Genomic DNA, 14,930 nt, shown 5'->3' with positions numbered 1-14,930 from the left:
CCTTGCTTTATTTATTTTAAATGAAAGTGACACTGTTATAACGTTATTCAACATGGTAAGTGGTATTGTAATGATATATAATCAATATATTAAAGGTCTAGGCGAACTATGCAGGAAAACCCTATACAGTCAATATTACATTCTAAGGTTCTAGGTTACTGAGCCCTCATTCGTAAATACTTCATTTCTTAGGGACTTATGTTTAATATGTTCATCGGCAGAGGACATTAGTTCACCTTTGGCCTAAGCAATTATGCAGTTAAGTCCTTAGCGTAAATATTACGGTCAAGATCCTAAGATTTTTGTTATATAAAAAGCCAGGCCGAGGGCACTTTGGGGATCCTCTATTCCTCTCTCTCCCTCCCGCCCGGCCCGGCCCGGCCCGGCCCTCCCTTCAATGCTTCCAAGATCGCTCTCCTGAGCGTCCTCTCTCCTGTCCAATGGCCTCCTACAAACCCTTCCTCTCCTCTCTACTCCCTCGACTCGATCGCTTAATGTTCTCTTCTTCTCTGACCTCTCCCGGAAACCCCAACCCTTCTTCTCAAGAAGAGGAATCCCATGAGTATCTCCAAGATTCCCGTCCCACGGCGTCTACCTCGATCGATCGCTCTGGCTTGTACAATCAACCGGGTATCACTCGTAGACCTACTTGTCGTTTTTATTTTTCCTTGATTTTTCCGCTGGAATTATGTGAGGAATTTCTTACTTTGTTCTCTCTCCGTGTTTCTTGTGACCTGTGACTTTGAAGGGCACTTCTACCATCCTTCTTCGGATTCGAGCACGTTAGGCATCTCAAGAGTTGTTTTCTCATGCTTTCTTGACTGTTCGATTATAAATATCCGTTTTTTCCTGTCTTTGTGTTTCCTCGTTTGCTAGAATTTTGTTATCTTGGTGTTGGTCGCGTTGCTTGATGTTTCAATATGGATTTTTTGTTTTGCAAGTGTATAAATTTTTGGGACGTAAGATATGAGATATTTGCAATATATAGAGCACGGCATTTCATGTAATGAATAGATTGTGTTCGATAATCGGTAGGGATCTGCAAGAATTAGCGCACAAGCATGGCCATGTGGTGCTTAGGCAGTCTATAAGGCGGACGGAGAGGGAAAATAGCAAAAGAAAGAAAGAAAAGCTAGGTTATGAGGGACCTCGAGGGTGACGTAAGTAATTATTTGCTCTTGGTAGATCGTTATACAGAAGATGACACCAAAGAAGTTCTCTAAGTTTAAAGTGTTTGGCTTTTTCCCCCATTCTATTTCCCTCCTTGATTTTTCATTCATCATTTTTAGCCCTAGATATTTCTGCTGTTTAGCCACTTTTTTAAAGTTAATATTGATATTAAAAAAATTGTGTTTGATAACTTTTTATAAGTTCAATAAATTGTCGGGTGTGAATTATTTTAAACTATCGCATATACATGTTGCATATACCTTGTTACAGTTGCAGTAAAATTACATGACAGCAAAGACTAAACTATTAGAGATGTCTCTTCAGAGCAATCAACTTCTAAGTACTGGATCTGATTAATGCTTGCTGAGTTACATATCTGAATAGGATATTTCTTTTTGTTGTTTCTTGTTACCTGCTCGTGTGGCAGCATTTAGGTTGTCAGATGCTCACTTGGTGTAGTCCTGCCTAGATGGCTGTTACTGGGAGCCCAACGTTAAAAGGTGTGTGGTAAATGATTTTGATGGCCTTTATTAATTTTTTTTGGATTTTTTTTTTGCATGTTTAGTTATGGTATAGGGGTAGATTGTATGGAATATAATGAATGAATGGCGGCTACTAGTCAGCTCTTGAGTTGGTATGGTGATTCCAACTTTCCATCATGTTGGGAGAAGATTTATAAGAAAATATTCTTTTGATTTACCAGACATTCAAAGGGTTCTGTAATTGTTATATGAATAAGCCACATTAATAGAGACTTGCTTTTATTGCTTTCAAAATCAAGGTCGAGTGTCTTGTCAGATTGATACTTTGTTTGAATCTAGAGTCATAATGATGCACCTTATAGTAATAATGGCTAGAGATGCTTTCTTTTTAATTTCTAGGACTGTTACAAAGATATCATGCAATGGACATATGCTGTCCCAAAATGAGATCACTACATGTAATATTTGTTCTTTCAAGGAATTCACCTATGATATAAATCTTTCCTGTCACTTTTCGTACTTCAGCTATAATGGACCATGGGTTAATTATGCAGTTTAGGATTTAAGCTTGTATGGATGAGGAATTTTCCTAGAAATGTGAGCTTGATCTAGCACACTCTATTCCTTGCCTTTTCTTTCTTTCTGGGCAAGCATGGCAACCTTTTAGGACAGGGACGACATTCTTGGCTGAAAACTATGTGGGAGAGAGGCTAAAGATTGTATCTTATGGAGGACAGGAGTGTCGTAATTCACTTGTAAACAGTAATAGCAACTTTTGTATTTTTTTTAAAAATAGTTTCTTTTAGCTTCATTTTCTTTATTTGTTCACATTAAAAAATTTATATAACTCTGTATGTGACACATGTATGGTGTGCCATCATGACTAGATTTTAATATGTCCTATGTTAACTTATTTTGCCACTTGTTCTTGCCCACTACCAAAGGGTTAAGAAAATACTCAAGATATTATATTTTGCCCAAGCTGCTGCAGCTGCTGCTGCTGCATTTTGTTTCTTTGCTTTTGTTTTTGTTTTTGTCCTTTTTTTGTTGTTTCAGGTTCCCCTTCCTGTCTCTTCTTGTCAACATGCCAAGTCACTTCAAGTTAGAGGATTGAGAAAATACTCAAGAGATCATACGGTTTGAAGGTTATGAAGCACTGGGTGCACTCACTAAAACTGTCAATGATCCAAGAACCTCTATTGATTGTGATTGTCAATACCGATGCAGCAGATTATCTGAAGCTTTTTATTAAAGCATTATAATAACTAATTGGAAATTGTTTATTTAGTTTGTATGTGAGTTAGTTATCCTGGCCGAGACATTTTGGGCACCTTTGTTATTAAAGAAACTAAAAATCAGAGCAAATTTTGTGCAAGGTTCCATCATTTGGTTCCAGTTCCCTAAGAGATTGTTTGAGTGATGCTAATTTTTTTCTACTGTACGTTCATTAAGGAATGTGCATAGTAATTTTTGCAGTATATATAAACCAAAGATGTACTGACGAGATTTTTAGACAGCATAAATTTCATCAAACATAAATATTCCCCAACTATGGTCTATGGTTGCACCAAGGAGCTTACACAGATTGATTTTTGTGGATTGAAGTATTGCTTACCCCCCCCCCCCCCCCCTCTCTATGTGTGTGTGTGTGTGTGTCTTGTGCTCAGCCCCCAACCTCTGCTCCCTGGCTGCAAAAAAGATCTTTTATAATTTTCCACATAATACTCTGTAGAATTCTTCTTATCAAGCATAAGAACAATTTGTTAGCAGTCTGTTACAATTTTACATTTCGCAATGGTTCCATCTTCCAATTATGCTGAGATTCTTTTTCTATTATGACTTTATTTTCCAGTTTAGCTTTACTAATGATTTTTCTTTTAATTGCTTGATTGTTCAATAGTTCTGTGTTCCGTTGCTGAATACATGGAAGAAGTTTTGACAAATCCTCATTCAGTTTTCTACGTCAATCAACATGTATTCAGTGCTGGGGGTGATTTTATTACCTCCCCAAAAGTGAACTAGATGTTTGGAGAGGTAATTCAGCATTTGGTTATTTGTTCCTTTACTGCTCATTTCTAAATTATGAATGTGCAAAAATACCATAGAACTCTGCGTAGTAGTGGATGCTAATCTTACAAAGGCCTAATTTTGCAGCAATGAAATGTAATGAGTGGATTTTTTTCTCCTTAGAAGGAAGTTTTGCTAGATCTACGTTTCTGGCTTAATTTAGTCTTGGTGTTGGAAATGTATGGATCCATGCCATCAGCCATCAACTTTTAAAAACTTTGTTGAAGTTAAAGAAAAGAATATTTTCTTTTCTTTTTTTTATGCATGCTAGAAACTAGTATAATTTAATCCAATGCTGTTATTTCAGATGATTGGTGTTTCGACTGTGCCTCTAGGAGTAGATTGGACAGCTAGGAAACATGAATTTAATTGAACTTGGTCCAGGACGTGGGAACCTTATGGCTGATCTTATTCGTGTAAGGCATCTTGTTCCCTCGTTGAAATTCTGGTTTAGTTTTAGTAAGGCTGCAAATGGGTCGGGTTGACCCGTGACCTAACCCGGTTAGATCCGATCCGACCCGTTTTAGAAGACCCGTGGGTCCAGGTCGGGTTCTAAAATTGGACCCATTCCATTATTAGGGTCGGGTCTAGGTTTACTGAATCTCAACCCGACTCGGATCCAACCGTTGTTTTTTGGGTCAATTTTGGATCATTTACCCAATGACCTGACCCGATTCCAGAATACCTATTTGGGTCTGCAGGCCCACAGGTCATAGCCGCAGCAGGGGAATCCGGGTTACTGGGCCACTGGGCCACTCGTCGCTCACTCGCTCGCTCACTGGGCCACTAGCTACTTTAAGCCTTTAACACTTTAAGGTTTCACCGTTTCAGGTTTTCACTCTTTCAACCGGGGCTCGAGGCTCATTTGACTTTTCCTTTTCAGACTTTCGGTTTCCATTGCTGCCTCTCTCTCGATCTCCCGATTCTCCCCTAAGGCTAAGGCTAAGGCCAAGGAACGTTTGGAGCTCTTCCTTTCTGGATTGATCTCTCCCTTCGTGCTCGTGCATCGAATCAACGAGTCTCTTCGGCGTTCGGCGACTTTGGCGTGCTTTGTCCCAACTCCCAAGGTATCTTCCTCCATCCTCCCTTCTTCGATTCTTCCTCAGTTCCTCCTCTAGATATTCCTCCCTCCTTCGGTTCTTCAAAACCCTAGGTCTTCCTCCTCGAGATATTGCTCCGGGTGGTAGCATATCCTCCCTTCTTCGGTCTAGTGCTGATTCAATGTTTAACCCAGCAGCACTTAACATTATCGTAAGCTAAAGCAAGCATATGCTACCAGCCTACCACAAAAGTCCTTCAAAATTTTATTTTTGGGGTATACGTGGCGGTATACATACTTAAGTGTGTTTTACTTTTTTTTTTTAGCTTTATTTTCAGTTTTCTTAGTCACACTTCGATGATTTGGTGATTTTTGAGTCATTCTGGTGCTGGTAGAAGGACTCTTTTTGATTTTATAAGTAACTTTTAAGTTCTAAAATACTTGGGCCTGCTGGTTAAACTCTCATATTAATCCTGTTTCAAATCTTATGGTGAATGGATATGAGATCCCCATTTCAGTAGAATGCATGTGTGTGCTTGTGCATGCATGCAACTGGGATTTGAAGTGATTCAAGTATTACCCGTTGAAAATAGAGAGACTCAACATCTTAAGTATTACCTGGGATGCGAAGTGGTATTTGAAACTTCCATCTCTGTATTTTTTTCTTATTTGCAGGAAAATTACCTTGGATCTGCCCATGTGAGGCAATTTATCTGTTTTGTGTTAACAGTTCATGTTCTTGGTGTGATAGGTTCTTCTTCATCTCCTAACTTGTGCCATTCTTCTGTTCATTCTGTCTTGCCCCGGTCTCGAGGTTATACCTGTCATTTTTCTGATAATAGCCAAGCCAGTTTGTACCTGTAATGAAATCCTAGCAATAGGTTTTAGAAGAAGGTATTGACACCTCAAAGAGAACCTAGACAGAAAGCATCTTTGGCCAATGTCTGATAGGTTGATGGACCATCCTTTTAGGCCATTAGCTGGCACTGGAATTTAGGTGGTTAAGTTAAATCCAATATCTGACTTATACATTGTTATGAAACTGTTTTTTTTTTGTTTTTTGTTTTCATCATATTAGTTGCATGTCATGCTTATACATCTTTATGGAATTCTATGCAAAATAGGTTAATGTCTATGATGGAAAGCAATGAAAACACAGCTGAAGTTTCAAGTGCACGTCGTGGCAGTACTTCTCAAGCTACAGAGCCCTAAAATACAGATAGCTCCAAAGCGACAAAAAAGGGAGGTCGGAGATACAGAATCATTATAGTGAGGTAGAAAACGAAAAAGATAAGGCTAAATGCAATTATTGCCATTTTATTTTTTCAGCCGATCCTAAAAATGGGACAAGTCATCTTCACAACATACAAAGAATTGTAAGACAAAAAAATATCTTGATAGGAGACAAAAACAATTAATAGGCACAGTGACTTAAAAAGATGGTGTTGCATTGAATGATTTTCTCTATTCATTTGATCAAGAAAGAAGCCGTGAGGACCTTGCAAGAATGATAATTCTACAAGAGTTGCCATTTACAACAGTTGAACATCCAGCTCTTCAGATGTTTATTAATATGCTTTTTAAGTTTTCAATCATTAGTGATGTAATGTGCAGTGAGACACATGTATCCCAATGTCTGATTTGATGTCCACATGTCAGATGTTAAGCTGATTCTTCCATAGTTTGTCATGAACAAATCTTCAAGTCTTCATTTTTTTCTTTTCATATATTTTAAAGCAATTAGAACCAATGTTGTCGTTGAAACAATATGAAATTCTGGTCTAAGATTCCTAACAAACATCTGAAAAGCTGGATGTTCAACTGTTGTAAATGGCAACTCTTGTAGAATTACCATTCTTGTGAAGTCCTTACGGCTTATTTCTTGATCAAATGAATAGGGAGTTAACTCATTCAATGCAACACCATCTTTTGAAGTCACAATGCCTATTAATTATTTCTATCTCCTATCTAGATTTTTTTTGTCTAACAGTTCTTTGTATGTTTGTGAAGATGACTTGTCCCATTTTTAGAATCGGCTGAAAAAATAAAATGGCAATAATTGCATTTAGCCTTGTCTTTTTGGTTTTCTACCTCACTATAATAATTTCATATCTCCGACCTCCTTTTTTTTTTTGTTTGCTTTAGAGCTATCCGTATTATAGGGCTCATCAATTTTTTTATACTTTCATCGCAGAAATCTTCGCATGGTTGTTGTGAGAACATGATATATATGTATATGTCAGAAGATTCTTTGTAAGTGTTCAACAATCTATTTTACCAGTCGAATGATTTTCATGTTATCCATTATAACTTGGATATCAGATGGTAATATAATCTTATTTTTTATTTTTTTAGTAATTTTTGCTTTGTTTTATCTCCAATGCCTTCTCCTGCAACTCTGCTATATTTGAGGAAGCATTGTCAGTGGGCTTCTGCTGAGGAGGTACCGAAGCTTGACCATATTGAGGTATGTCCCAAAGCAATGGAGCTGACTCACCAAATTGCAAAGAGAAGTTCAGATGTTCGTCAGGTTATAATAATTGTTTATGGGGAAAATGGGATTTTTTCAGGCAGTCTACAGATTAGTATTTTCTTTGATGAGGTTTATAATGTCCAAACACTCCTGGTCCTTCCTACTAATACTTGGTCCTCAGCTGAGGTAGATGAGTTTAGTTTTTGTAGAGGAATGCGGCCTGTCTTTAATTAGTCTTTGGTAATTGTGCATCAACCCACCCGCCCTGAATATTACTCGGCACCATAAATTTTTAGTTTCTACCTAATATTGAGGTTGCTTTAAGCTTATCTTAAATAGATTGAAGAAATTTGTTCACCATCTTTATGTTTTCTTGGATGGTTTTTCACTATTATCATCACTCCTGCTTCTTACGGACCTGGTCACCTTCGGCCTAGCAGCAGCTCTTCTTTACACTTAGCAATACTATATGAGGTATGCCACTAGCATAGGGTGTCATTTTAAAAGCTCAACTTGTTCTTGGATGAAATTTTGGCAATTCAACAGTTTTTGCATCTTTTGGAATTATTGGATTCATATTTCTTGTTTTATGACTTTTGTTTTTCTTTTCGCCCCCTCACTTCTTTCTTATCTTTTGCTTATGAGATTTATCTTTCATGTCTGGAGAGAATCATCTGTTTCACATCTTGATTTCACATCTGTAGGCTTTTCGGAAGCATGAATTTCTGAACATACCATACAGTCCTGGTTTAGCTGATCCAAGTGCGTATGTTGATTTTGCTTCTATCAGGCATTCTGCTGAAGAAGTTTCAGGTACTTGTTTGACAATATCTAGTTGCCTTTACTGATTTGTCAAAAGCTTTATTAATTACTTAACAAAGTAAAAATGTTTTATTTACTTGCATCTGCATATCTGTAGTTCTGTATGAGAAACGTACGTATCTTCATATATTCCAGCTCTAATAATATGACCTTTTACAGAACATATATCAGTTTACGATCCAATTACTCAATCCTGGTTCTTGGGTTTTCGTCGTATAAACTTCGGTGTAGAAGCCCTATTACAGGAAGAGAAAGTGGAGGCCCAAAAGACAGGCTATTGCTGACTGGTCAGGGATGGCGAGGCTCCATTTTGGGAGGGATCTGATGAGCAGAAACCTATATTGGTGCGGGTGATTGAAAGGATTTTTTGCATAGATATCCTTCTAAATATCAGATTTTGCGTGAATACCCTTTGAAAATTGGTATTTGCATGTATACCCTTATAAAATTTTGTTATTGTACAAATATTTTTTGTTCTAATGGTGTTAAAAATTATATTTTATTAATTAAAAATAAAATGAAAATATATTTTTATTAATACCCTCCGGGAAGAAAGTGAGGGAACACTGAATGAAATATGGGTCGTGTCAGAAAAATTGGATTTTGGAAGAAGGTCTGGGATTTTTTTGGTCCTCGTGAGAGGGGAGCTGGGAGACGCCAGGTTCCGTCCAATCAGTCATATGGATAAAAAATAGTGTGATATGAAATTTGGGACTGAAGGTCAATTGCAAGTCTTTCAAGTCATGGGTCACCCAGCACCTCATATTAGTGCTCCCCCTCGTCCACCTGCACCCGGCTCCCCCTCCTCCCCCCGCGCGCCCGTCTTCCCCACCCCTCGCGCCCGGCCTCCCCCACCACCAAGACGGGCGCGGGGGGTGGGGGAGAGGAGCAAGGATAATAACGTCATTTCATATTTTTATTTTATTTTTAATTAATAAAAATATGATTTTTTTTTAACACCATTAGAACAACCGTTATATGAGAGATATTTGTACAATAACAAAGTTTTACGAGGGTATCCATGCAAATACCAATTTTCAAAGGGTATTCACACAAAATCTGACATTTAGAAGGATATCTATGCAAAAAAATCCGTAATTGAAATTTGGCAATGGCAAGTATGAACAAGAAGCAAGTTGTTCTAATTCCAATTGAATGGAAGGTGAGAATGTCTTCATTTGTAGCACAACTCGTTAATTACATAAAAGAATATCTTTCCTTATCAGAAATAATTCAACAGTACATGCAAATTAGCTTCCGAGGTCGAGCGGTCTTAGTTTTACTACTGGCTTTGCGAATGAATGCTACAGGTGTGTAAAATCAAAGAAGCTGTCCATGTTATTATTTCTAGTCTCTGTAACTCATTTTTTTTTAAAAAAATATTTTTACTTTTCTAATTATTTTTCTAATTATTTTTTAGAGTTCTTTATAAATGGGTCCAAAAAAATAAGGTCGTTTTCGGAAAGGACCAAAAAGAACTTTTGTTTCCATTCTCCAAATTATTAAAAAACAATTTTTTTTTTCCTTTTTTTTTTCCTTTCACTCATCTCTCCGGGCCTTACAATAGATTACGGCTATCTTTAGTCTGATCGATCACCTTGCCAAAAGTCAAAAATAGAAACGGCCCCAAATCTTATTTTTCCTTTCCCTGCTGAAGATTACATTATCATCATATGAGCTTGGATAAAGGTAGGCTTGTACTGGCATCCGTGTCCTCCACCATGAAGCGCATCCTGTGAACTCAGTGTTGTATGCGGCTACTGGCACCAACTCCGACATGTTCCTTGCCTCGTGGTCGAGTTGTCGAAGTCCTTTATTTGACGAATTTGGTCCCATTTTCTCAAACCTTGAATCTTTGGAGGAAATTTTTTTATTGGATGGATTCTGGAAGGTTTCTTTGGGGAGGGAAATATAGAGGACGGCATCATTGTAGAGCTTGACGAGGTTGGGGGAAGCGGAAGAGGGCATCGTGGGTAACAATGGTGTGGAAGGCAATGAGAATGCCATTGATCTTGGTAGTGATTGCATGGACGGTGAGGTTGCAGGTGGCGGTGAAGTGATGGGCAAAGTTAAGAGGTTCAAAGAGGAGAAATACCGAGAGGGATGAGGCTTAGATCTCTTAAGCTCTCCAACCTCACTTGCCACTTCACCACCGCCCACAACCTTATCGTCCATGCCATCTCTGTCCATATTGTTGACATCGTCATCACCTTTCATACCCGCATCGCTTATGGCACCAGCCTCGCTTACCCCATAACCTTGGCATTTATTTCACCCCTCTCCAATGTGAAGCCGTTCTCCATATCTCCCTCCCAAAAGTGACCTCTCAAAACCTATCCAAGAAAACATCTTTCCTCCCAGGACATGGGGTCAAATTTGTTGAATAATAGGCTCAAGTGGGCTGATCACTAGGGGTGGCAAAATACGATCCGCTCCGCCAATTCGATCCGTGTTCGACCCGCCATAAATATGTTCGGGTTTGGCCTAAACAGATTCGGATCGTAAACAGGTTGACCTGTTTAACCTGTTTATTAATTGGGTCGGATACAGGTTTTAGTTGTTGGACCTATTTAACCTATAAATATTAAATAATTTTCTAATCCGTATCCGGTATTCCTTACAAATCACGGCCACAGGATTCGGAAAACTATTTTCCCCTTTCGAGTTTCGGCCTTTCCTCTGTTCATCATCACCTGCAAACCGGTCTCCCCCCGCACGAGAATTATTTTTTTATCATCGAATAGTCGATCGAAAGTCGGAACCCCTCACGGCGCCCGATCGTCGCTCTCGTCGTCGTCGCTCGAATCTCTTCGGATTTCTTCTCTTCCTCGTCGACGAGATAGGATTTGGAGAATCCGGAAAATATAGAATTTTTCCGGCATGAGGTTGGATGGATGAAGGATGCTGGAGCTTCGTAGCGGAGTGCGGAAGGGGCGAGCACAGGCAAACCCAATAGCCTAGGCCAAGAGGCCGACCGCCGCCAGGAGGAGGAGGGCTCAGCGGTGGCGGCTTGGTGCGGCGCTGCAACGGCGGCACAGCAGCGGTCGTGGCAGATCTCGAGGCGGTGGTTCGACTGGTGAAGCTCCGGCGGCGACGCGGCAAGACGGAGGCCGCGGGCGGTGCGGGGTGGCGGCTCGGGCGCAGCCGTGGCGAGGGAGGCCGATCGGAGAAGAAGATGAGCAGGATTTTTTTTCTCCTTTATGGCTTCACCCTCTCTCTCTCTCTCTCTCTCTCTCTCTCTCTCGTCTTTTTCCCTCCCATCTCTCCGGCCCTGCCTTTTTCTTTCCTTAAACAGGTCGAGTCAGGTGACCTATTTATTAAATAGGTCGGGTTTAGATTTATAATTTTCTGACCCGATTTGTATCTGATCCGACCCAATTGCCACCCCTCGATAAGGCGAGGACCATGCCGGAGTTAGTGCCGATGGCAGCATACATTGCTGGTTCATGGGGTGTTCGCGGAGTCCATGGTAGAGGCCTGTGAGGATGGCGGTCCAGATTTGCCTCTACTCAGGCTTGTACAATAAAATATGCGCAGATCTGGCCATCTCTTATACATGGGGGCAAAAGTGTCCAGTGATATTAAGGGTGGATTGCCATGTAAAAAAGGAAATCCTACCTTTTTCTTGCAAAATCGATGTTTTGAGTGAATTTTGCAAAATTATCTTTCATTATTATAATTATATCAATATTATGATTGAAGAGAGAGGGTGGTGATGGTAGCACTTTAAGGCTGCAACTAGCGCTTGCATCTTGGGATGCAGCCATTTTTGGGTGCATTGCATCTCCAGATGCAGCAATAGAACCTAAGGTGCATCCGGGTACTAGTTGCAATAACCAAACACCTGCCTTTCTCTGCCTACAACTGGAATGCGGCATCGGAAGCCCAAATGCAGGTAACCAAACAGTCCCAAAGTGTTCCTTTGATGAAAAACTACACCACGACTAATGAAATGTGGCAACTGTCTTGTCTGTTGCTTCCATCTGGACTATTGGCAATGAGATGGACCATAAAGTTGCTATACCTAATGGCAGAGTAGCTGAAGCCATTCCCGGGGGGTTCAGTGGAATGTAAATGAAACTAATGCAGTGCAGCTACTCCAATCATCTGTAACCGTATGTTAGAACAGAATGATATACTGTGTTTTCTAGTTTCCTTGGCTCCGATCAAATTTGCTAGCGATACATAGATAACATGATTTCTTCATGTAACGGGCAGGCAACTGCTGAAGCATTTTATGCAACCTAGTTATCTTTTGCGTTTTCTGTAGGAACAAAAGTTGACCGACCAAGGCATTGCTTGATCTTAGCTGCAGTGGCCTGCTATCAGCTTCCTGGATGCTGTGAGCGAACAGGAAGGCAATCTGAGGCTGGAGGGCGTTTATATGCCTGTTGGTCCTTAAATCCATGCTGGGGTGTATCCGTGTATATAAATTTCAGGAAGGATAAGAAGGTTGCATGCAGTGTTTGTGTGATATTTTCTGTATTGTATGTTGCATTGGCTGAAGAGAATTGAAGAGAATAACCAGAAGCTTTCCATGACTGATGGAGAAAAAGAGAAGATTCTGGAGGGTTATTTACCTTGCAATCCTAAAATTTCGCAGGATATTGCAAATCATCTTTCATATGTTTCATTTCTCATTGTGGCTGGATAGTTCAACTCCAATTCAGATGCATGGTTGACTATGATCAAATAGGTCACCGTGATGGGATTCAGCCTGATTGTTTGTTGAAATATTCTCTCTTTCATGTGTCATTTATCCGTGGGCTAGTTTAAAATCTCAGTTCTCAACCAATGAATTCATATTTCTAAATTTTTATGTAGATGTAAACCAACTTTCTCGTGGAATCTATTAACCTAAAACCTCCACGCCAGAGCCTTATCGTATAACTTCTTGTTCTTGGCAGCCCATTACTCCACCCATATGCTCTGACTGGAATTGTCGCTGCCAAAGATTCTGAACAAATGAGAAAATTAAAAAATTTAAAGGTTTTTTCTTTTTTGTAAATTAATCTCTAAAATCTTATTAATTTGTCCTTCCTTATTTATATTTTATTTCTTACATTGGTCCTCTAGCAATCAAGTCTTGTGTAAGAAATTAATAGCGAGCAAGAAGAGGCAAGTCTTGATCCTCATTTGCTGTTAAAAAAAATTGTTTTTTTTTTCTTTTGCAATTCTGGTTAACTTTAACTGGGTTCAGTCAAATGAAGAGCTCTGTAAGAATTTTTACAGAAATATGAAAAAAGAAAGGGATTAACATGCAAATATGAAAGATGCCAAGGATTAATCATAAAATACTCAAAATTAAATTATGAGATGACGCGTGAATTTATGCAAGGTGATCAAATATTATGCATGCTAAGGCCAAGCTCATCAATTAGTTGGCCAAGAACTCAGCTGTGGGAAAATAGGGGAGTACATACAACTAGCCTTCTGTAATGCATGTGAGAGGAGGTACAAAATAGCCATGTCTGACTGCCCAATCCTCATTTAGTAAATGCAACGCAACTATCAATGCACTTTTCTTGTTGCTCTGTCCTCAAGTAGGAGTAAGATAGTTAATAGAAAATGCCCGTTATCAACACGTAATGTGATTTACCATCAGTCTTCTATTGTCTGTAACCCATCAGTGAATAGGATTTGGGACATCTTATGATGGGAGTTCTTTCCATGTTTGATTTAAAATTTATGTTTAATACATGCATCGCACAGAAAGAATACGTGCAAACCTAATCTAGTAATTTCATTGTAGAAATAACGGAAGATGAAGAAGTTTTACCGTATATGGAAAACAGATGATACCACAGTTTAACTGAAGCTTAAAAATATGTAACTCTAATTTATTATGTTGAAGACTTCAAAAAGAAAAGACCACCTGAAATTCTAGGGACAATTGTCATTATCCAAATTTGACTTTTTCTTTGAAAATAACTATATAAGAAAAAACCAATATGATATACAAGAATTGGCTCTTCATATGGAGATGCTTAATGAACCCTGAAACTGCAAGAACAATCAAATTATAGTTCATCGCCTATAGTTTACAGTTTCTAGGCAGTGAGAAATTCATGTGCTAGCTTTGAAACTCTACAGGTTTCAGTACTGAACTTGTATTAGAGCTTTTGAATAGATCATCTCCTCTGTTCGTAAGCACAAGCATTGCACGAGACACCATTTTGACATTTCCAGAAACAAATAGGTCATGCCAATTGTCTATTTAATTTTCTCCAACTAGATCCATATGTCATAGTTAACAGAAAATACAAACCAATCATCCAGTACTCATGTCAAAGCTTAATGATTCAGCCAACATGATAAGAGGATGCATAGGTTGAATATGATCAGGCAGAAATCTTTATGGATGACAAAAAGGGTCATGAGTAGATATCCAATGGGATCATCAAGACTGAGACACACCGTGCTTTATTGGTTAAGACAAATGTGTATCTATGTTTCAACTAAGAAGATAAGTTGTCAATTGTTGTACCATGCACTGGCAGGTATAATCTAGAAATAAAGGGTATTCTGTGATTAGATGACAATGCCTTCGCAATCATACCAAGAAGCTTGGTACTCTGAATCAGTTCACAAGTAAATAAGTTCAACCATTTTTCGGTGTAAGTCAGAATTTTATTGAACTACAATGCCATTAGAGATGCTGAAAATGAAATGTGCAAGCTACAAGCATGAGTTTTGGCCGAGTCAACCTTAAAAGTTGGCTTCATTGAGATTGTAAGAGGGGTATAATTCAGTAATCATCCCATAAACTGTAGAAATTTGTTGTTGCATGACCATTGGAGCAACCATGTGCTTTCCATGTTGTCTCAAGTGATTTGATCAAGAGACATGAAGAAGAAAAATAGCAATGGACTTAAAC

The 14,930-nt window shown here is 39.0% G+C and overlaps 1 protein-coding gene across 14 annotated transcripts; it reads left to right on the top strand.

The window, feature by feature from the left end:
- The first annotated feature begins 352 nt into the window (after positions 1–352).
- Positions 353–8,586, top strand: LOC108511770. 14 transcript variants are annotated; one of them, XR_005511351.1, is made up of 6 exons: positions 353–630; positions 1,598–1,670; positions 3,553–3,686; positions 4,027–4,135; positions 4,551–8,044; positions 8,213–8,586. XR_005511351.1 is itself a non-coding variant. In XM_039125288.1 (4 exons), exons 2-4 carry the CDS (start codon positions 3,675–3,677, stop codon positions 8,335–8,337), a joined length of 246 nt encoding a protein of 81 aa, XP_038981216.1. In that variant the 5' UTR covers positions 353–630; positions 3,553–3,674; the 3' UTR covers positions 8,338–8,586. The 14 variants fall into 14 exon arrangements, 2 of the variants coding, with proteins under 2 accessions (XP_038981216.1, XP_026665605.2); XR_005511352.1 differs by having other exon boundaries at positions 4,027–4,786; positions 5,883–8,044; XR_005511350.1 differs by having other exon boundaries at positions 4,027–7,011; positions 7,114–8,044.
- Positions 8,587–14,930: the final 6,344 nt, after the last annotated feature.

Source organism: Phoenix dactylifera, chromosome 4 (genome assembly GCF_009389715.1).
Source record: "Phoenix dactylifera cultivar Barhee BC4 chromosome 4, palm_55x_up_171113_PBpolish2nd_filt_p, whole genome shotgun sequence".
Lineage (NCBI taxonomy): Eukaryota > Viridiplantae > Streptophyta > Magnoliopsida > Arecales > Arecaceae > Phoenix > Phoenix dactylifera.
The sequence above is the reverse complement of the archived record's forward strand: the minus strand, read 5'-3'. Positions and strand labels throughout refer to the sequence as shown.

What these genes read in the sequence shown, in the direction of transcription:
- LOC108511770 (XM_026809804.2), top strand. Translation starts at nt 559, where the DNA reads ATGAGTATCTCCAAGATTCCCGTCCCACGGCGTCTACCTCGATCGATC. An exon ending in TGGCTTGTACAATCAACCGG is followed by an intron (nt 631 to 7,935) that starts GTATCACTCGTA and finishes TCACATCTGTAG; the next exon opens with GCTTTTCGGAAGCATGAATT. An exon ending in TTCTGCTGAAGAAGTTTCAG is followed by an intron (nt 8,045 to 8,212) that starts GTACTTGTTTGA and finishes GACCTTTTACAG; the next exon opens with AACATATATCAGTTTACGAT.